This window comes from Lissotriton vulgaris, chromosome 7 (genome assembly GCF_964263255.1).
Source record: "Lissotriton vulgaris chromosome 7, aLisVul1.2, whole genome shotgun sequence".
In the NCBI taxonomy this organism is placed as follows: domain Eukaryota; kingdom Metazoa; phylum Chordata; class Amphibia; order Caudata; family Salamandridae; genus Lissotriton; species Lissotriton vulgaris.
The window spans coordinates 1,724,728,535-1,724,751,183 of record NC_141695.1 but is presented as its reverse complement, the minus strand read 5'-3'; the positions used below and the strand labels follow the sequence as shown (position 1 = coordinate 1,724,751,183).

The 22,649-nt window shown below is 46.6% G+C and overlaps 1 protein-coding gene across 2 annotated transcripts in view; it reads left to right on the top strand.

Moving 5' to 3' along the window:
• LOC147706445 (uncharacterized) overlaps window positions 1-22,649 on the top strand; it is a 151,898-nt gene that overhangs the window by 110,705 nt on the left and 18,544 nt on the right. The window contains exons 6-7 of one of the 2 annotated variants that reach the window (XM_086929083.1): window positions 8,267-8,377; window positions 9,357-9,397. In XM_086929083.1, coding sequence (XP_086785209.1) covers window positions 8,267-8,377; window positions 9,357-9,397 — 152 coding nt within the window. Of the gene's footprint in view, window positions 1-8,266; window positions 8,390-9,356; window positions 9,398-22,649 lie in introns of both variants that reach the window. The other variant, XM_086929082.1, reaches the window with a different exon arrangement.

Here is a 22,649-nt window from a genome sequence, read left to right as displayed (position 1 = left end):
CTTAAACCACTAATGCCATTGCTAAAAAGACTGGACCAGTCCGGCTTCGTTCAGGACAGAGCGACGACACACAACACACGCACGCTCTTCGCACTGGCGCATCATCTAGCGCCGGAGATTAAAGCAGTGGCGGTGCTCTTAGACGCTGCTAAAGTGTTCGACACAATAGATTGGACTTTCCTACACACGGTACTATTGCGAATGGGATTTCCTCCGATTTTCACAAACTGGATCTCCATGCTTTACACAAACCTGACCGCAAGGATCAGAGTAAACAAACATATATCGGAGCCCATAGCAATATGTCTTGGGACGAAACAGGGATGCCCACTCTCCCCGATGCTTTTTGCGTTAGTTTTAGAGCCATTGGCTTGCACAATAAGACAGCACCACCACTATTCGGCCATACAACTTCCAACACGACCTATACACATTTCGTTATATGCGGGTGACATGGTTCTCTATGTAAAAAACCCAGAACAACACCTCAACCCCTTACTACGTGAATACATCAAATTTGGACATTACTCAGGACTGCAAATAAATTGGGGGAAATCCATTATACTAGCATTGACAGACAGCACGGCCCGTCCACCATGGACTACCCACTAGAGTGGCAGGATGAACCGACCAGATATTTGGGAGTATGGTTTCATAGGAATCCAGAATTGGTCATCAGAACTAATTATGGGAGAGCGATATCGGCTCTAGACGACAAGATCAAGCGGTGGAATAAATTACCACTATCACTGGCGGATAGAGCTGCCATTGTGAAAATGGTATTACTGCCTAAGTTCCTCTACCTTTTTGCTAACATCCCCATCAAACCACCGGCGGAGGTTTTTCGTAACATTAACAAATTGGTACTGAACCTACTGTGGGCGGGCAAGCAAGCAAGACTAGAATTGCAAACGATGACACTACCCTATGAAAGGGGGGGCTTCAAGGTCCCAGACATCTATCTTTATTATCTCTGCACCCAGGCGCAATTCGCGCACTACTGGTACCACGAGATACCCTTCCTGACTCATGTAGCGGTGGAAACGGGAGATGCTGCCCCAATCCCATTAGCCAACATATTACCACACAAGCGGCCCAGATTGCACGAGAGGGATATAAATACGGTAAACACCACCACTGACGCGTGGAGGCTGATGGGCAAAAAAGCTGGTAAATTACCATTGTATGCACCAGCACTCCCACTAGCTAATCACCCAGCCCTTTCTGTCACCCAAGAACAAGTAGGCATGGATCAACTGCGGCAAGCAGGTATTGGCACAATGGGAGACCTGTACAAAGAAGGAGCATTTCAAACACTAGATAAGTTGCAATACATTAGCCATCCGACACTATTATTTAGCTTCAACTACTACAGGCTCCAAAGAGCGATAAAAGAACACTTTACCTCGTATCCGGAGGAACCCCAGACTTTGTCTCCGCTGCAATTAGTCCTGACAGCACCCACAGCCACGCACCTAGTATCAAGATTATACACGAGCTTACAGAGGGACATTGGGGGAAACACGGAGCGGGTAAGAGAAAAATGGTGCACAATGGTGGATGGTACACTAACAGAGGAAGAATGGGAAATGACATGCGCACTCACCAGCATGCTAACACCAAATGGAAACCTTAGAATTATCCACTATAAATACATACACCAAATGTACTATACACCTGAACGGCTCCACAGGTATGGGCTACGAGAAGACTCTAGATGTGTAAGATGCAAACAAGATAACGCAGGGTTTTTACATCTAGCATGGCAATGTCACTTGGTGGCAAAGTTTTGGGAGCAGGTGGTGCAGGCAATCAGCGAAATGATAGCGGAGAAACTCGACTGCACGGTCAAAGTATGTCTGTTAGGTCTAGTCCCACAGCTCAGGGCAAAGAAACGTAAGTTTTGCGTAATCGCATTACTCATGGCAAAAAGGAGAGTTTCGCTACAGTGGAATGGTAAGACGGGGCCGAGAATGAAAAACTGGTTAGAAGACTTAACATATTGCCGAGATATGCTGAAAACGTATGAGGAAGACTTGCCTGTCAGATCACGACCTAAGGACTACTGGCTATACTTAAGGGATTACCTGGTGGCGCGATCCTCAGACCAAGATGAGTGATATGTATAAAATAGCTGTCCATATACTGGATACGGTTCTGCGGGACTTATCGTTGGCGATGTGGGGAGGGAGAATGCTGTGACGCAGTGATTAAAGTTGTAATAGTTCTCACCTTTCTTAATTTCAAGGTTTCAAAGAAAGGGACTAGTAAATAAGAATAAAAAACATAAAATTTAAGACAACAGATGCGTCATACAACTGGGAAGCACTGCACTGAAATGTTAATGCTATTTGCTGCAACGCCGCTGGTCCTATGGCTGTCAGCTGATGGGCTGTGTAACCTTAAACGGAATTGAAAATTAACAGTTAACTAATGTAGCCGGCCTATTATGGTTGTAGGTGCAAAGCTGTGATTGATCATGTGTAATGTGCAATAAATGTCTTCACAAACAAACAAAAAATGTGCATGCATGCTACATGGGCCATCTGTGGGCCCTTGCCATATGGGCCAGCTGTAGGCATAACACATGGGCTATCTGTTGATACATGCCACATGGGCCAACCGTGCACATATGCCTTGTGGGGCATCTGTGGACACATGCCACATGGGCCATCTGTGATCACATGTCACTTGAGCCATCTGTGGGTGCATGTCACAAGGGCCAATGGTTGGCACATGCCACATGTACCAGTCGCAAATACATGCCATATGGGCCATCTGTGGACGCATACCACAATGGGCATCTGTGGACGTATGCTAGATGGGCCATCTGTGGACGCATACCGCATTAGGCATCTGTGGACGTATGCCACATGGGCCATCTGTGGACACATACCACTTGGGCCATCTGTAGACGCATACCACATTAGGCATCTGTGGACGTATGCCACTTGGGCCATCTGTGGACGCATACCACATTAGGCATCTGTGGACGTATGCTAGATGGGCCATCTGTTGACACATACCACTTGGGCCATCTGTGGACGCATACCACATTGGGCATCTGTGGACGTATGCAACATGGGCCACCTGTGGACGCATACCACATTAGGCATCTGTGGACGTATGCTAGATGGGCCATCTGTGGACACATACCACTTGGGCCATCTGTGGACGTATACCACATTGGCCATCTGTGTACATATGCCACATGAGCCATCTGTGGACGCACACCACATTGGGCATCTGTGGACGTATGCCACATGGGCCATCTGTGGACACATGCCACTTGGGCCATCTGTGGATGTATGCCACATGGGCCATCTGTGGACGCATACCACATTAGGCATCTGTTGATGTATGCTAGATGGGCCATCTGTGGACACATACCACATTGGGCATCTGTGGATGTATGCCACATGGGCCATCTGTGGACACATACCACATTAGGCATCTGTAGATGTATGCTAGATGGGCCATGACATATACCACTTGGGCCATCAGTGGATGCATACCACATTAGGCATCTGTGGACGTATGCTAGATGGGCCATCTGTGGACACATACCACTTGGGCCACCTGTGAACACATACCACATTAGGCATCTGTGGACATATGCCACATGGGCCATCTGTGGACACATACCACATTAGGCATCTGTGGACGTATGCTAGATGGGCCATCTGTGGACACATACCACTTGGGCCATCTGTGAACGCATACCACATTGGGCATCTGAGGACGTATGCAACATGGGCCATCTGTGGACGCATACCACATTGGGCATCTGTGGACGTATGCTGGATGGGCCATCTGTGGACAAATACCACTTGGGCCAACTGTGGACGCATACCACATTGGGCATCTGTGGACGTATGCAGCATGGGCCATGTGTGGTCGCATACCACATTGGGTATCTGTGGGTATATGCTAGATGGGCCATCTGTGGACACATACCAATTGAGCCATCTGTGGACGCATACCACATTGGGCATCTGTGGACGTATGCTAGATGGGCCATCTGTGGACAAATACCACTTGGGCCAACTGTGGACGCATACCACATTCGGCATCTGGGGACATATGCAGCATGGGCCATGTGTGGACGCATACCACATTGGGTATCTGTGGGTGTATGCTAGATGGGCCATCTGTGGACACATACCAATTGGGCCATCTGTGGATGCATACCACATTGAGCATCTGTGGACGTATGCCACATGGGCCATCTGTGGACGCATACCACATTGGGCATCTGTGGACGTATGCCACATGGGCCATCTGTGGACGCATACCACATTAGGCATCTGTGGACATATGCCACATGAGCCATCTGTGGACGCATACCACATTAGGCATCTGTGGACGTATGCTAGATGGGCCATCTGTGGACACATGCCACTTGGGCCATCTGTGGATGCATACCACATTGGGCATCTGTGGACGTATGCTAGATGGGCCATCTGTGGACACATACCACTTGGGCCATCTGTGGACGCATACCACATTGGGCATCTGTGGACATATGCTAGATTGGCCATCTGTGGACGCATACCACATTAGGCATCTGTGGACGTATGCTAGATGGGCCATCTGTGGACACATACCACTTGGGCCATCTGTGGACGCATACCACATTGGGCATCTGTGGACGTATGCCACTTGGGCCATCTGTGGACGAATACCACATGGGCATCTGTGGACGTATGCCACATGGGCCATCTGTGGATGCATACCACATTGGGCATCTGTGGACGTATGCCACATGGGCCATCTGTGGACGCATACCACATTGGGCATCTGTGGACATATGCAGCATGGGCCATGTGTGGACGCATACCACATTGGGTATCTGTGGACATATGCCACATGAGCCATCTGTGGACGCATACCACATTAGGCATCTGTGGACGTATGCTAGATGGCCCTCTGTGGACACATACCACTTGGGCCATCTGTGGACGCATACCACATTGGGCATCTGTGGACGTATGCCACATGGGCCATCTGTGGACGCATACCACATTAGGCATCTGTGGACATATGCTAGATGGCCCTCTGTGGACACATACCACTTGGGCCATCTGTGGACGCATACCACATTGGGCATCTGTGGACATATGCTAGATTGGCCATCTGTGGACGCATACCACATTAGGCATCTGTGGACGTATGCTAGATGGGCCATCTGTGGACACATACCACTTGGGCCATCTGTGGACGCATACCACATTGGGCATCTGTGGACGTATGCCACATGGGCCATCTGTGGATGCATACCACATTGGGCATCTGTGGACGTATGCCACATGGGCCATCTGTGGACGCATACCACATTAGGCATCTGTGGACACATGCCACTTGGGCCATCTGTGGATGCATACCACATTAGGCATCTGTGGACGTATGCTAGATGGCCCTCTGTGGACACATACCACTTGGGCCATCTGTGGACGCATACCACATTGGGCATCTGTGGACATATGCTAGATTGGCCATCTGTGGACGCATACCACATTAGGCATCTGTGGACGTATGCTAGATGGGCCATCTGTGGACACATACCACTTGGGCCATCTGTGGACGCATACCACATTGGGCATCTGTGGACGTATGCCACTTGGGCCATCTGTGGACGCATACCACATGGGCATCTGTGGACGTATGCCACATGGGCCATCTGTGGATGCATACCACATTGGGCATCTGTGGACGTATGCCACATGGGCCATCTGTGGACGCATACCACATTGGGCATCTGTGGACATATGCAGCATGGGCCATGTGTGGACGCATACCACATTGGGTATCTGTGGGTGTATGCTAGATGGGCCATCTGTGGACACATACCACTTGGGCCATCTGTGGACGCATACCACATTGGGCATCTGTGGACGTATGCCACATGGGCCATCTGTGGACGCATACCACATTGGGCATCTGTGGACGTATGCCACATGGGTCATCTGTGGACGCATACCACATTAGGCATCTGTGGACATATGCCACATGGGCCATCTGTGGACGCATACCACATTAGGCATCTGTGGACGAATGCTAGATGGGCCATCTGTGGACACATGCCACTTGGGCCATCTGTGGACGCATACCACATTGGGCATCTGTGGACGTATGCTAGATGGGCCATCTGTGGACGCATACCACATTAGGCATCTGTGGACGTATGCTAGAAGGGCCATCTGTGGACACATGCCACTTGGGCCATCTGTGGACGCATACCACATTGGGCATCTGTGGACGTATGCTAGATGGGCCATCTGTGGACACATACCACTTGGGCCATCTGTGGACGCATACCACATTGGGCATCTGTGGACGTATGCTAGATGGGCCATCTGTGGACGCATACCACATTAGGCATCTGTGGACGTATGCTAGATGGCCCATTTGTGGACACATACCACTTAGGCCATCTGTGGACGCATACCACATTGGGCATCTGTGGACATATGCTAGATGGGCCATCTGTGGACGCATACCTCATTAGGCATCTGTGGACGTATGCTAGATGGGCCATCTGTGGACACATACCACTTGGGCCATCTGTGGACGCATACCACATTGGGCATCTGTGGACGTATGCTAGATGGGCCATCTGTGGACACATACCACTTGGGCCATCTGTGGACGCATACCACATTGGGCATCTGTGGACGTATGCTAGATGGGCCATCTATGGACGCATACCACATTAGGCATCTGTGGACGTATGCCACATGGGCCATCTGTGGACGCATACCACATTGGGCATCTGTGGACGTATGCAACATGGGCCATCTGTGGACGCATACCACATTAGGCATCTGTGGACATATGCCACATGGGCCATCTGTGGACGCATACCACATTAGGCATCTGTGGACGTATGCTAGATGGGCCATTTGTTGACACATACCACTTGGGCCATCTGTGGACGCATACCACATTGGGCATCTGTGGACGTATGCAACATGGGCCATCTGTGGACGCATACCACATTGGGGATCTGTGGACGTATGCTAGATGCGCCATCTGTGGACACCTACCACTTGGGCCATCTGTGGATGCATACCACATTGGGCATCTGTGGACATATGCAACATGGGCCATCTGTGGACGCATACCACATTGGGTATCTATGGACGTATGCTAGATGGGCCATCTGTGGACACACACCACTTGGGCCATCTGTGGACGCATACCACATTGGGCATCTGTGGAAGTATGCCACATGGGTCATCTGTGGACGTATACCACATTGGGCATCTGTGGACGTATGCAACATGGGCCATCTGTGGACGCATACCACATTGGGCATCTGTGGATGTATGCTAGATGGGCCATCTGTGGACGCATACCACATTAGGCATCTGTGGACGTATGCTAGATGGGCCATCTCTGGACGCATACCACATTGGGAATCTGTGGACAAATGCCACATGGGCCGACTCTAGGCACCTCACAGGACCCAAGCGGGCATCCTAAAAGGAACATCTTTGGACTATTGACACACAGGCCACCTGTGGGCCTGGCGCATAGGCCCAAACGCTGCCTGCTGCATGGGCCAACTGTGGGCAAGGCACATGTTTGAAGGGAGGGCACCAGTGCTGGGTGTTCTCAATGCTACCCATGAATACTCTCTGATGGTTGGTGTTTAGCTGTGACTTTTTCAATTTCTCTCTCTCTCTCTCTCTCTCTCTCTCTCTCTCTCTCTCGCTCTCTCTCTCTCTCTCTCTTTCTCTCTCTCTTTCTCTCTCTCTTTCTCTCTCTTTCTTTCTCTCTTTCTCTCTTTCTCTCTCTCTCTCTTTCTTTCTCTCTCTTTCTCTCTCTTTCTCTCTCTCTCTCTTTCTCTCTCTCTCTCTCTCTCTCTCTCTCACACACCTTCTTACCTCTCTCTTTCCTCTTGCCTTTCAGTTCTTTTCTCTCTCTCTTCACATCTCCTCTGTTCCCTACCGCTTCACTCAGCTACAATCCTTCCACTATCCTTCTACTGATGTCTCTCTCCACGGCCCTCATTCTTCCTCTATCTCTCTGTCTTTCACTCATTCTTCTCTTCTTTGTCTCTGGCATAGACATCCCTCTCGCTCCCCTCTGTCGCTATTCACCTTTTCCCTCTTTATTGCGGCTCTCTTTCTACATCTCACGTTTACTCCTCCTCCTGTCTCTTTCACATTCTATCCCTTTCTCCTTTTCTGCCCAACCTTCACTCCTCCTTTCCTGCCCCCATTAGACATTACACAAACCACCTCTGCTCATCTTCTCTCAGGGTTGTCTACAGTCCAGTGGTGCTTATCGGTGGTCCTGCCAGTGACCCTCATCTTCATCACCGTCACCCTCATCTGTCTCCTCACCCGAAGGAAGAGACGTGTAAGGAAAGGTGAGCTGCATGGTGAGGCTTCCCTACCAGGGCAGAATTCTGTCTATGAGTGACCATGAGACAGAGGGACAGAAGGGAGGGAGTGAGGGAGGAGAGAAGGAAGGTGGCGACGGAGGTAGGAAGAAAGAATGAGAGGTATGAGGGGTGAAAAGCAGGAGTGGTGTCAATAATGGATGAAATGTGGAAGAGTGAGGAGAGCAGGATGGAATAAATGAGGGAGAAGATAGAGAGGGGGTAAAGGAGTGAGAGAATGAAAAGGGGGGGGTGAAGGAAGAATAGCTGAATAGAAGCAATACATGAAGATAGAAAGAAAGTTATAGGAAATAGGAAATATAAAGTATGGATCAATGAGGGAAACACCAAGGGGTGAATAAAGTTTGCTGCTGGAAGAAAGAAAGGAGACAGAGAAGGAAAATGGACTGAGAGAAGAGGGGGGACATTGGGGAGGTGAGAAGTGAAGGTGGGGCTAAGGAACAAAGGAAGGAATAAAGAACATAAAATATGAGGGAAGAGGTGCAGAGGGAAGGAAAGATGTAAAGTATGTGGGGAAGAGATCAAGCAAAAGGGAAGAAAGGGACAGCTGGGTAGAGAGAGAGGGAAGGGATGACATAGAGTGAAAGCACTGGGAGGATGAAGGGTGCAGATAGGTGCAGCTTGGGTGTGGCTCTGACCCCACTTCAAACACTTCACTATGATTTTGTATGAAATTTCTGTCCAAGTTTTCCATATGTTTTTGTGCTCATATATATGTATTTATCTGTAATTACTTTGTGCTTACTGTAAACATGATGCTGCAGTTGGCATAACAGTATTCACAATTGTCAAAAAGAAGACCTATTTTCAATACTTAAAAATAAATACAGAAAGTAAAATATATATTTTTTCTGTCTGTATTTGTCTGTAAAAATCAGTAAAAGGGAGAAACTGGGAGCCTTAATTATTACAATTCATTGGTTCTTTCTTCCTGGTTATTTTTCAGGACCTGGGGAGTCGTACAAGAATCTGGAATTGCGGAGTAGGGTAAGTTGCAGACCTGCTTCTGCCTTTTCTGGGCTTAGAACATATTAAATCAAGGAGCCCTTGCATGAGTTTCACACAACACAGTTGGAAGGAAAGCCCATGCATGCCATGCTGGGACCTGCAGACCGTTCGGCCAGGGAAACGGCCTTTACAACGAGGCCCTAAACACGCGTGCCGTTTCTCCGCAAGCTAAACAACGTTTTCCCTAACCACGCATGTGCATTAACCGCGCATACGCGGGGTAAGGCAGTAGGTGGTTTCGCTGTGTGAGCGGACGGGTGGGGAGAGGAACCTGAAGCTTAGAAAGCTGGCCTGGGACCTGGGGGAGGGGAGGAGGGGGGGGGCTTTAGGTTTTAGAAGTGGGGGCCAGTTTAGCCCTCAGGGCGGGGGGGGGGTGGGGGGTGGCTGGGGTTGGAGTCTTTTTTTGGTTTTTTTATTTATTGAAGTTTTGTATAGCCCTGGCTGGACCCGAGGGTATCAGAGCGCTTCACAACAAATACAAATATGCAACCAAGAAGGTGTGGACAGAAAGACAAAACAAGGAACGCAGGCCGGAGTAATGTCAGCCCAACATCGACTTGCGCGTCCTGTGGGACGGAGATCAGGAGCGATACAGCCGGTTCTGGGTTCAGAGAGACAGCGGTCTATCACAGTCAGGCGTGGGGTTCTCATTACGAACCGGAGCGCTCAAGGAAGAGGGCTTTGAGTAGCGTCTTGAATTGCGGGAAGGAGGCGGTCGTTCTGATATGGGGGGATGTTTAGATTACAATGCAGGAGCGACAAATGTTAGTGCTCAGGGCAAGGGGGGCTGGGGTGAGATCTTTACCACATGTATACCCTTACCAGTCATGCCTTTACAACGACATTCATTGTAAAGGCATGCATTGTGAAGACATGCGTAGTAAAGCCATGCATGGTAAAGATGCAGTCATTGTAAAGACTGCATGGTTAAGGCATGTGTGTCCTGAACTGCTGTGACCACAGCTGTTCCAGTGCCTGGGAGGGTGCTTCAAAGCCAGCCTTCGGCGAGCAGGGAGACTGTTCCATGCTTGGAAAGCAAGGACCCCATTGCTAGGTCTGCCTAAGATTATCCTTCACCAAGAATGGGGCAATTAGATCATAAATATTTTTTGTCACAGTGAGTGAGTCATACTTCTTGTCTAGAGCATTTGATTCAAATAGAAAGGTTCAAAGTTATTATCATGAAACTTAAACGTGAAGAAAGACCTCCCTGGAATGCACAGGGACAGCTAATTAGTATGATATTCTAGATCGGTTTTGCAAAACTTGTGAATTGGTTAGCATCAGGTAGGAACCCACAGCATTATGATCGCGTTATCCATATACGCTGGATATCCACGCCATCATGGTGGCATCTAATGCTATGTTTAGGCAAACTACAGCATAATTATGGGTTAATTATTGGCGTGCATGGCATCAGGATGGCAACGAATGATATTTTGTGGACATCTCTGGCATCATGATGGCATTATTAGTAAATGGTGGGTATCAATGGCATCATGGTGGCACCTAATGATATGCTGTGGGTATCAAGGCATTGTGATAGCATTACTGACTTATGGTGGACAATCCCGGCATCATGATGGCGTATCATTGTAGAGTGTGACCATCGAGTCCCTTGCACTGAGAGTTCAGTATCTGCGAGTAAATATTAGGATGGCGAGTAGACAGTACTTCACCGGTTGAGGAACACCTCTAATAGCTCACATTGTTGATGATAATCAGGCTTCAGGGCCACGTAAACGCTTCTACGTATCCCAATTCCTGTGTCAATTTACTCTCATGACCTGTCCTTTCTTTATCCATGCTCTTGCTCAACCATCAATTAATGCACCAATCAATTTGTGAACTCGTCCATTCACGCAGCATTTTCTATGCATTCACCTATTCATGTATTCATCCATGCTGTTTCTCACTCATTGATCCATCCATGCACACACTCGCTAACTCATTCACTACCACTGCTGCATGCACTGATCTGTCTCCCACAATGCTTCCCTTTTTGTTGCAGCCTGTCCACCCTACACTTGCACCTCACTGGGCCTTCGCCCTCGCACACTGCCCTTGCCCCTTCATCTATTAACAGATACACCCTTCTATGCAACTATCCCCATGTCATGCACTCAGTCATTCATCTATCCATCTCTTCAATTACTCACTCATTTCTCCATTCATCTAATCATTGAATTAGTGTCATAATCATTCACTCACCCGTTCACACAAACAAGCGGTGAAGCAGCATGTTCACTTGTGAGCCAGGCCTATATATCCTTTGCCAACACTCGTTGGTCCTGCATCGCCTTCATGGGCTCTGAGACCAGGGGTGGCATGAGAGATGCTCAAATCAAAAGTGGGAAATGTGGTAAGGTACGCCAAAGCATTGCATTGGTACTGGAATTGTACTCTTCCACAGAAGTGGCTGCAACCGAACAGGTGTGGAAGGGCAGGGAGGGGGTCGGGGAGCAGAGGGGGTATGGGAAAGGGAATTAAAAATAATAAATAAGAACAAAGACAAGAAAACGTACCTGTAAGTCGCGGTCACAGCTTCCATGTTTTCTCCCTCAGGAAGCAGCCAGACTCCCAGAATCCCTTGATCAATCACAATGCTGCCTTTGGACAACATGCACTGTGCGCATGACGGTTTGGCCGGCCAAGACGGCCTGCCAAACCTTCATGCACACTTTAGGTGGAGCCACCACTCCTCCGCCGGCCTCGACGTCAGGGGAAGCCAGCCCCACCCCATCCTATCAGCTGGGATGCACTGCAGTGCAATTAAAATAGTAAAAATAACATGATAATAACGGACAGCCGTTATTATTGTTGTATTTTTACTTCTCACTGCTTTAACCCCTTGCCTGCGGTCGAAATTCCGTTCCTGTGTAGCACGTTCCGATCGCGGGCGTGGTCGTGACGGCTCCCGGCCGTCATCAGCACATGAGCACTGTGTGAAATGTAAGAATGTAAATTGATACTTGTATAGCGCACTACTCACCCGCAAAGGTCTCAAGGCGCTTGTACGAATACCGCTGTGGAACCCATCCTGGCTTTCCCTGTGAGGCGTCCACTCCTGGGAACCCCCAAGGTGGAGGTCAGGCATCCTTAGCGTTGTGGGGGCCGTTGTGGAGATTAAGCAAGCTATTGCCCAGAGTTGCAGAGTGGGACTCCATGATTGGAATAGGCACGAGGCGAGAATTATCAGGTCCGCGGAATTTTGAGCCTAAGACCCGCCGAGGCAGGGAATTGAACCCTTGGCCCGGGCTAGACCTCTGCATCAGAGTCTGCCGCTCTAACCATTGAGCCACACTTCTCCACTGTGTGCCATGACGGAGGGGAGCCGTCACCAGCATGCAAGGGGTTAAAGCAGTGAGACGCTGCTCCTTCGCCTTAGCGGAGCAGCCCCCTGCTCTTTCAGAACAAAACCTAAGTTAGGCATCAAGCAGGTACCCTTGTCCCATGGTGCAACATATGTGTGTGGCACAAGGCAGTTTAATGTTCCTCTGTAACAGGGGAAAGAGCAGCAGCACCATGGGGAGACTCATGATGGGCTCTGGATCAACGCAGAGCCAAGCACCTGTTTTTATGCGCTTGAAGTATCAAAAGTAGATTCATTTGACCCAGTATTTTGCTGAGTTCGAGCTAGATTTTCAGACAGTTCAGCTCGGAAACTGTGAGCAGAGGTGCCCCCTCTATGTTTCTGAGATTGGCTACTTAAAATAATGCACAAATCTGAAGATATAAGAGGTCAGATTAATTTACTTTACATGCTACATGTGCACAAAACAGGCGCTTGTCTGCGCCACCAGAGCTCACCATGATAGGGCCCCAGACCTTTGTAGTTATGGCGCTGTCCTGCTCTTTCCCTTTCATGCAACGCAGCACAGCAACAGAGAAACGCGTACTTCAAGAAAAGCAAATGAAGATATGTGTCCATCGGGCTAACATTTGGTTGAAGGGCCAGCACCCTTAGCTATGCCAGTCCTCAGAACCACATAATTTCTGCCAGTGCACCTCAATCTTAACCTCTAGCAGTGCTTAATTTGAGCTGGTGCTTTCCGGTGCTAAGCACCGGGACTTAATTGGTTTCCGGTGCTCAGCACCGGCACCTAATTGTCAACACCATGCATAGAACAGCCTACCACTTGGTGGCGCTGCTCCATCTAATTTACAGATGAGCAGAACAACGGTTGGTTTAGGAATACAATATACATAAAAATTGCTAAAACCTGCTTCCCCATCCATTCATTTAGCTTTGGGAACCTGGAATAATTTGAACTGTCGCATTTACATGCGAGAAAGAGAGTTAGTAGTTGTTTTGGCAGCGATAACAAAGGCGATGGGTGGTGCAAGCTGCAATGGCCTCCGGGTCAGAGCCATGGAACTTAATATTTTACAAATTAAGCACTATAGACACCTAATGGTTCCCGTACTGGGACCAAACACAAAGAGCTGGCAATCACCCAGTCAGAGCCTGAAAAAAACCTTAGGATTTTAGCACTCAACTATTGGACACCGATGCCAATGCATCTCAAACCGTGCTTGCAGCACCATGTCTTTTCTAGATTTCCAGTTGTGCTATGCATAGATGGTACCGCCAGGAGATACTGCTGGTGCTCTAGTCTAGAGCCTGGCACGCAGCACCATCAGGCCTTGGTGCCTGCACATAGCTCCAGGGCAGACAGCGAGCGGGATCCAGCCAGATCCCTTACCTGGCAGCTCCTATGCAGCCAGGTCCAGGATCCAGTGAAATATGCTGAATGTGCCCAGGTGTCACTGCTCAGCAGCGCCAGCCTTGTCTATTTTCCATTTGGAGCAGCAACCTGCAGGGCATGAGCGGGGTTTAATTATTTCCACTTCCTGAACCTCCCCACCACAAAGGCCTCACTGAAAGGGCCATCAGCCCATCTTTGGCTGGCATCTTATCCTGGCTGGGAGCTCTGGAGCCTACCACTAAGATGTCAATGCAAAGGAGGGGAAACAAAGGCGATCAACTGGTTATCACTTCGCAGGAGCTTAAGAGAAACTACGATTTGAAGGCAGGTTTTTGACGTTGTTCAACCACTGTATGTAAAAGACATGCATGCACCAGAAGAATGTCAGCTGTATCTGCTTGTATGTGTAATTATGCTCACAATAACTTAAAGGGCACTTACAAATGTTTGTATTCAATTTCTTTTGGAGCACTGCTCATACCAATGTTAGGTGTCCGAACGCTTTTTATCACACACATTATACAGGGACAATAAATCATACAAGTGAATCAATGTACAGGGAACGTAACGTAAGATAATGAGGAGTGCAAGGTGTAGTGGTCACATGTCATCCGTACTGGTAGGCATTGTATGTTACAAGTGTTTGGTCTGGAGAAACATAAAGGCAGGATTTAAAACGTAATCCAATGGGTGGAGTTGTCTGTACCATTAAGACTTTACTGCTGACCAAAGAAACCCATTTTAACAACATTAGAATAATGAAAGATTGGGGAAAGCAATAATGTTCTAAACCCGTGCCTTGCAGTTTGTATGCATCTCCTTTGTGCCACTTAATAGGTCATTGTGCTATATTAACATACCATAACGTGTATTTATAAAGTGCACCTTCACCGGTAGTTATCTTGGCGCTGAATAACAAATGTTTATTGTTACCCAACTCAATGGTATTAAATATATTAAATATAATAATTCATATTAAAAGGATTGTGACTTATGAACTGTAACAAAAATGTCTCTTTGACAAAATCCGTTACCCACTGAGCTGTCTACAATAAATACAAATCTGCATGACATGTGATGTGCTTTGCTGCAGGCACCTTAACCCTCAATGCTACCTAATGAGCCTATACAAAGCACAGATCTCTCCAGCAAATGCATTAACTACCAGAGTTATCTTGCTGATATCAGTATCCCATGAAAATTGCTGGGCAGAGCAATATCTCTGCTTCAGGTGCCTTAACTCGTAAAAAATATTTTTAAACTGTTTGTGACCTAATAAGTAAGCTAGAACAGATTTCTTGTCACATGTGTCCTTGTTGCAAATGCCTTTACGACAGTTTAAAAAAAAGTATAAATTGACTGTCAGACGTTGCTTTTCATGTCACCATTCCTTGTGACTCCACCCCGTTTTCTGCAGTAACCTCTTGACCCCACTGTTTGGGCTCCAGAAGTATTTTTTTCCCATTTCTAGCACTGCCTGGCTCTGCCGGTGCCCTGTGCACCCCAGTCAAGTTTCAAGTTTCAAGTTTATTTTATTATGATAAGGAACTCTTTATGAGGTCCACATAAAACAACATGTACATACAAAACAAGAAATACGTAAAATATTATTCCATCACAATTACAAAAGACATCTTAATACAGATCCAAAAAACATTTAAAAAAGTTGCACAGTTTAAAAGCAAACATTTCATTAGGTGGGTTAATCAAGGCTGCCTTAAACGAAGAAGCAGATAATATGTTAAGTTGTAAGCAAATTGGTCTTAACCATCTACGCCTGCAAGACATCAGCGTAGGACAAACAAACATGACGTGATCTAAGTCCTGATCATACAATTGACAAAGATCACAGCATGCCGAATGACCAAACCAGCTGGCATGTAGAACTTTCAGCGGAAGCATATTATGTCTTAGTAAAAATACCAGGCGCCTGGCGCCATGGGAGATGTTCCAATGCATATACGGTTGAGCTTTCCGCAGGGTATAAGATTCAATAACAGGCGTACAACCTTTTTTCGCTAGACAGAGATCTCTATCCTGACAATATCCCAATTCCCAAGATGCTGACCTCAGAACAGTTTTTAATTGAAGAGAGGACAATGAGAATAAATTCTCCTCGTCCAATTTCAATTGTAACACAGCAAATCTGAAGTTTTTTACAATCAGTGAGAAGTCATTAAAAGATCCTAATAATTCATTTTTTATAAGAACTCTTAAGGTATTAGGTTCACCTTTGGATAGAGCTACTACCCAACGTATGATACTTGCCAGACCTTGAACCCAGCTGCTACGTAAACCCAGTTCCTGTCTCAAGGAGGCAGTTGAATTTGCTGTACCTACCGAAATTAAACTACGTAAAATTTTCCCTTCCGCAGAGTTTAAAAAACTCCACTTTTTTAGATCAACTAACTCAATTCCGTATAACAGGGAGGCCGGAACTTTCGCTCTGAAAACATCTAAAAGAATAGAAAAATGCCTTCTACCTGTGGCTTTATACAGGGAAACTAAACTCTTTCCCTGCGAAATAGCCTTCCGAGAGTTAGTGTCAATGTGTTGTTTGTCACTTAAGTTATAGGTGACAATTTTGCCTAGGAAGGTATAAGATTTCACACATTCCAGTTTTTTCCCCCCCGCAACCCATGGATAGTTAGGGCATTTAGGCTTCTTTCTACCGGAGAAACAAATCACCTTGCTTTTTGCCGTGTTTATTGATAAGAAATGGCTTTCAGCATAATCAGAGAGTGCATGCAACCGATTGTTCAGGCCCTTTGGCGTGAGATCCAAAATCAGGATGTCGTCTGCATACATAAGACATGCAATTGCAACTCCACCCAAGGACGGGGCAATGCCGGTGCAAGCAGAAAGAGTGATGGGTAAGTCAACTGTATATAAGGAAAATAGCAGTGGAGCCAAAAGGCAACCTTGCTTCAACCCGTTGGCAGTGGGGATTAATTTAGATACACCACGTTCACCTCCAAGTAGAACTCTGCACCAAGTGTCAGAATAGAGGGCGCGAATTAACTTAATAAGGGATGAGGGCATACCTAAGTTAGATAACTTTCTCCACAACAAATTTCTATCTACCTTATCAAAGGCGGTGGAGAAGTCAATAAAGGCGCAATATATACCTGACCACCACGGACTTTCACATATTTTTCATTAATAACTTGCAATGCAGTCAGATTATCTAAAGTTCCATGATTTTGTCTGAAACCTGTTTGCTCCATGGGAAGGATTTTATGTTCAACTACCCATTGATTCATTAAAATAAGCACACATTTTGCAAAGACCTTACCAATGGCATCAAGCAAGGCAATTTGGCGATAGTTTTGTGGTAGATCTCTTGCCCCTTTTTTATATAAAGGGACAATAATGCTTCCTTTCCAGGAGGGGGGGACTGTTCCGCTAGAGAAACAAAATTTAAACACTGGAAAGAGTATTTTGCTCCAAAGTTCACTCTGGTTTTTTAATACTGAAATTGGGATTTTATCAGGACCCATCGCACCAGAGGAACGCATATTCTTAATGGCACATTCAATTTCCTTTTCCGTTGGACAGTCAAGTATACGAGGAACATTATCAGAATCAACATTAAAAACATGGGAATTATTGTTACTGTACAACTTCTCGATATAATGAACCCACACCTGTTCCTCTATGGCAATAGGCGAAGGACAGGCTCTGGTACCACAACCTTTGCCAATTAAGGACCAGAATGTCTTGGCTTGACCATTATAAGAAGCTTCCCTCAGTTGGATCCAGAGGGCATCTTCCTTAGAACGTTTTAAGCGGGCCTTAAGCCTAGCTCTCCTTCTTTTTAAAATAAACAACTTAGACTTAGCTTCTTGAGAGAAGAGTAAAAATTGCCCCCTTACAACTTTGTTTATTTCTCTGTTTAAAGCCCGTAAAGAATGAGGGACTACGGGAGATTGTTTCACACCTGGTTTCTTTTTTGCACTAACAGTCACAGAATCTAAAAAATTGTTAAAACACAACAGCTCTCTCCCTTCCCAGAGGGGTAAATTCTCAACAGTAAAATTCAAAAGAGGCACCAGATTTTCAACAGTACAAGAGTTCCAAAAACATTTCCCTGAGCTGGAATCAAAATTCACAGAATCTGTATCCAGACTCCACGGATCCACTTTCGGAAGATTAATAGAGACAGAAAGCATCAATGCATTATGGTCACTAAGATTAGTCTCAATGACCTTCTTATCCTTCAATAAGTGAAAACCTGCATAATCTACCGTGATAAAATCAATAATAGAATTTCCCTTATTAGATTTGCGAGTATAAGCCGCCGGGATATCAGATGGAAGCCTCCCATTTACTATTAAGCATCCAGCTTTAAGTAAACCATCTAATATAAGTTTACCTCTTTTGTTAGTTTTAATTTTGGGGGGAAACTGGGCAGATGGTATATTCAAAGACTCTTCCAGTGGAATATTTCTAAACAGCTCCAACCCACAGTTGGATATATTACAATTTAAATCCCCAAACATTAACACATGCGGAGTTGGGGAAATATCCAACACTTTAGTTAAAAAAGTGAACAGAGTTTTTAGACCAGCATTAAAACTACAATTGGGGGGGATATAAATATTTACCACAATCAACAATCTATTAGGGCAATCTGCAAATACATCTTTTAGCGTTATTGCTAGGAACAGTTTTCCTGGATCTAAATAATGTGAATAGTTCCATTGCAATCTGTTAGATAACAAACATGCTAACCCTCCCTTAGCATGGCCCCTTCTAGTGCTGGTTGCACTGCAATCCAAAACAAAATAGTCTTTTTCCAAGGCTAATCTTCCTTCAACCCATGTTTCCTGCAAACAGATTATATCTGCTTTTAGAGAATGTAGCAAACCCAATTTCTCCTTATAATCTTTGAATCCGGCCGAGTTCCATGAGATAAATTTCAGCTCTCTGTTAAAAATTGGAATGTTGTTTAGAACCAGGAGCTGATTTACTCGCTAGAACACCGGGTAACCAACTCCATTTAGATTGATCATCCTTCACTGTCTGCTTAAGGGGAGGGTTTTTATATGAAACAAGTCTTTCATTCCTAGCCACATAGATTTTTAAGTCCTCTGATCTGAGATTAGACCAATCCGACAGCGGCACTTCCATATTAGAGGGAAGTGATAATAAAGAATTAGCAAAAATACTTTGAGTACGTTTTTCCCCAAAGTAAGGCATAACATCAATCCCTCTAACTTGTAATTCTTCAGCCCACTGTAGAACAAGATTTAACACAACTTTCGAATGAAATTTCACCCTTGTTGATCTTAATGGTTTCCCCATGTTGGAATTAAGGAGAAGTACAATGTCTAGATCGGACGTTTGAATTAATTTCAAACTTTCGATCTCTTTAAAACATAACAATAGGGCGGATCTGTTTAAAATCAAATCTGGTTCAAATAAGGGAGAAAAATCGAGATAAAACGTATCCACATTTATTTTTTCTTTTGGGACAATAACTGTCATTGAGGATGGAACCTGAAACGGTGTAGCTGTAGGATTCAAGGAGGACGGGCACAGGATGACAGGAGGGGAGGTAACCTTAGAAGTAATTTGACAAGATCCTGCTTTAACATTACAATAAGAAAAAGGATTGGCAGAAGAGTAGGAAACCTTGGGAAGGAAAGGATTAGTGAAGCTTATAGGACCTAAACCAGTGGAAGGAGCGTCTTCTTTGGGTGAGACAACCCTAACTTCTACATGAGAGGTAGGAGACTGCTCCACCTGTGGGGAATCGTCTATACTTAATTCAACATTCTTATCAAAAAGAAGTTTCCTCTGTCTTTTTTTAGCAAACCTTCGGATGGGTTTCCTCTTCTTCATTCTACTCTTTTTGTATTTCAAGGGGCTCACTTTTCCCATCAAACCCGTATTTACTTTAGGAATCTCCTCTTCTTTACTTGATGGCAAGGAGAAAATCGGAAAAAGGGAAGGAATTTCGGATTTAGGAATGGGAGGGGAAGTTACTATTACCTCTATCTTGTCACTAATTGGAGCTATACAATTAGCGCCAGCCGAAACCACTTTAGAAGGATTAGTGACAGCTAAGAGAACTACAGGCTTCTTTTCCTTTTGATCGTCTGCCAACGGAGAAGATAGAGCTGAATTCAAAACTGCCGAAGCGGAGAGTGCGCTTATTTTCGGCGGCACCAACAGAGAAGCCGATGGTATGGGGAGATCTGGCACTAACTCCCTTTTACTTAACAAGAGAACTTGCAAAATTTGTGTTACAGTGTCAAAAATACATTCCGAACCTCCCACAAACTTTTCAAGTAAACTTAGAATTGAAGAAAGAATTGATTCTAAAGAGGACAAAGAATTAGAAATTAACCTCCCATTAATATTTGGAGACCCCTCAGCTGAATTATTCAACACTGGACCTGAGCAGGATGTAAAATTTAATTGAGGAAGGGAAAAATTTAATTTATTAGAGGGTGTGCTACTTAGAGGACCGGTACTTGAAATCGTTATTGCTTCCTCTAAGGGCTCACCTTTTGGGATCCCCTGTAACGATCCCACCCGTGCCCTATGAGCTGTTAAATCAATGTCAGGCAGCGTAAAATCATTCCCTACTACAGGGGATTTAACTAACTCAGAAGAGAAAAGATTAGTATTCACTGAAGTTTTAGGAGCATCCATTAGTGCAATTTGGGAGGGGACAATTTTGTCAGATTTTGAGGGCTTATTACCTAAAGATTCAAGGGGAACATTCTGTTTCAGATGTACATTGTTTGACGCCGAAGGCGAGTCCCTTAGTACTTCAGGACTAACTAGAATAGGCAAAGATTGACTAGCAACCAAGCTTAAACTAGAGGAAACATCAATGACCCCATTAACAGGCACCGATTCGTTAGATCCGGGGATTTCATTCGGGGACTGCAAATCAGTGGGTTTATCTTTCCCTTTGTCCCATAAATTGAATAGCTGGCATTGACCTTTCAATTGCATGGCAGAGGCAATTTTGTTCCTTAGGGGGTTGGATTTGGTTTTAGACCCAGATCTCCCCACAATCACTCGCCCAGAGCGTAATTTTTTAGCCGTCATGAGACTATATTAAAAGGAGAGAGTAATAAAGAAAAAAAAATAACAATTGAGGCGTAAAATGCCGAATGAACAAAACCTTAAAATGCAATACAAGCCTATGGATACAACAACACACTAATTTGATACTGGGGAGCCAAGGGAGGGGGCCCAGCCCAGCCTTCTTCAGCCTCTGACGGCCTCAGACGGTCCCGCCCTTGTCCCGGGCTTCTCCCGGCGCGCTCCCGCGTTGCGGTGTCACAAGGGAGGTTTATAGCCGCGCTGAGGCAGGGGAGGAGCCAGCAGGGAGAGCGGGTCAGCTGCTGGTGATGCCGAGGGTCAGGCGCTCCTGGGACTTGAAGTCCTCGCCTGACCACGCTCGCAGCCCTGCCCACACCACCGCCACAGAGGCTCTGTTAGAAGCAGTCCTCGCAGACACAGCGCACTTCCAGCAGCGCTAGCGGAGAACCAAAGGCGAAGCGGGACCCGCGGAGCGGGTTCCGCAAGAAGTTGAGTAAGGGTTGAAGGAAGAGCAGCTCCTGCGTGCTCGCAGTCCCAAGCTTCCTCGTCAGTCCACACAGGCAACAGGTGAGAGAACAACCAGGGAAACTGACGCGCTGGTTTTAGCCGCGCTGAGGCGGGGGAGGAGCCAGCAGGGAGAGCGGGTCAGCTGCTGGTGATGCCGAGGGTCAGGCGCTCCTGGGACTTGAAGTCCTCGCCTGACCACGCTCGCAGCCCTGCCCACACCACCGCCACAGAGGCTCTGTTAGAAGCAGTCCTCGCAGACACAGCGCACTTCCAGCAGCGCTAGCGGAGAACCAAAGGCGAAGCGGGACCCGCGGAGCGGGTTCCGCAAGAAGTTGAGTAAGGGTTGAAGGAAGAGCAGCTCCTGCGTGCTCGCAGTCCCAAGCTTCCTCGTCAGTCCACACAGGCAACACCCCAGTCGTGACCTGCCTAGCTCCTGCAGAACATAGATCTACAGATAGGGCCGCTAACACACCTTAGCGCCCATAGATATTTTAGATAATTCAGCAAATTGAGCTGCATATGGCCCTCTCAGTGCACTCAGTGGTACACTAGACCTTCTCAGATATTCCTACACTGGAATAAAACCTGTGTTTACCCCTAAGCACCATGATCATTGTCCACAGCCCCCTTTGATATTCTAGTATTCTAGTTCTAGGCCCTGCAAAGGCACCTCACTCCTGCCTCACCTCTAGATATTCCTTCAGTGAGCGTGACAAAAGACTCGGCTCGTGCACTTCACTGTTCTGACCTCCAGCACCCACAGATGCTGCAGTAGTAGCTCTGTCAGTGTACCTAGGTTTTGACTCATCATCCTCTTTGGATGTCCTATCGCTGGAGGCAGTGCTTAATTTGAGCCGGTGGTTTCTGGGGCACGGCACCAGTACTAAAATGTCAGCATCCACACTTATGACATTCTGCCACATGGTGGCACCGTCTGACTAACTTAGAGA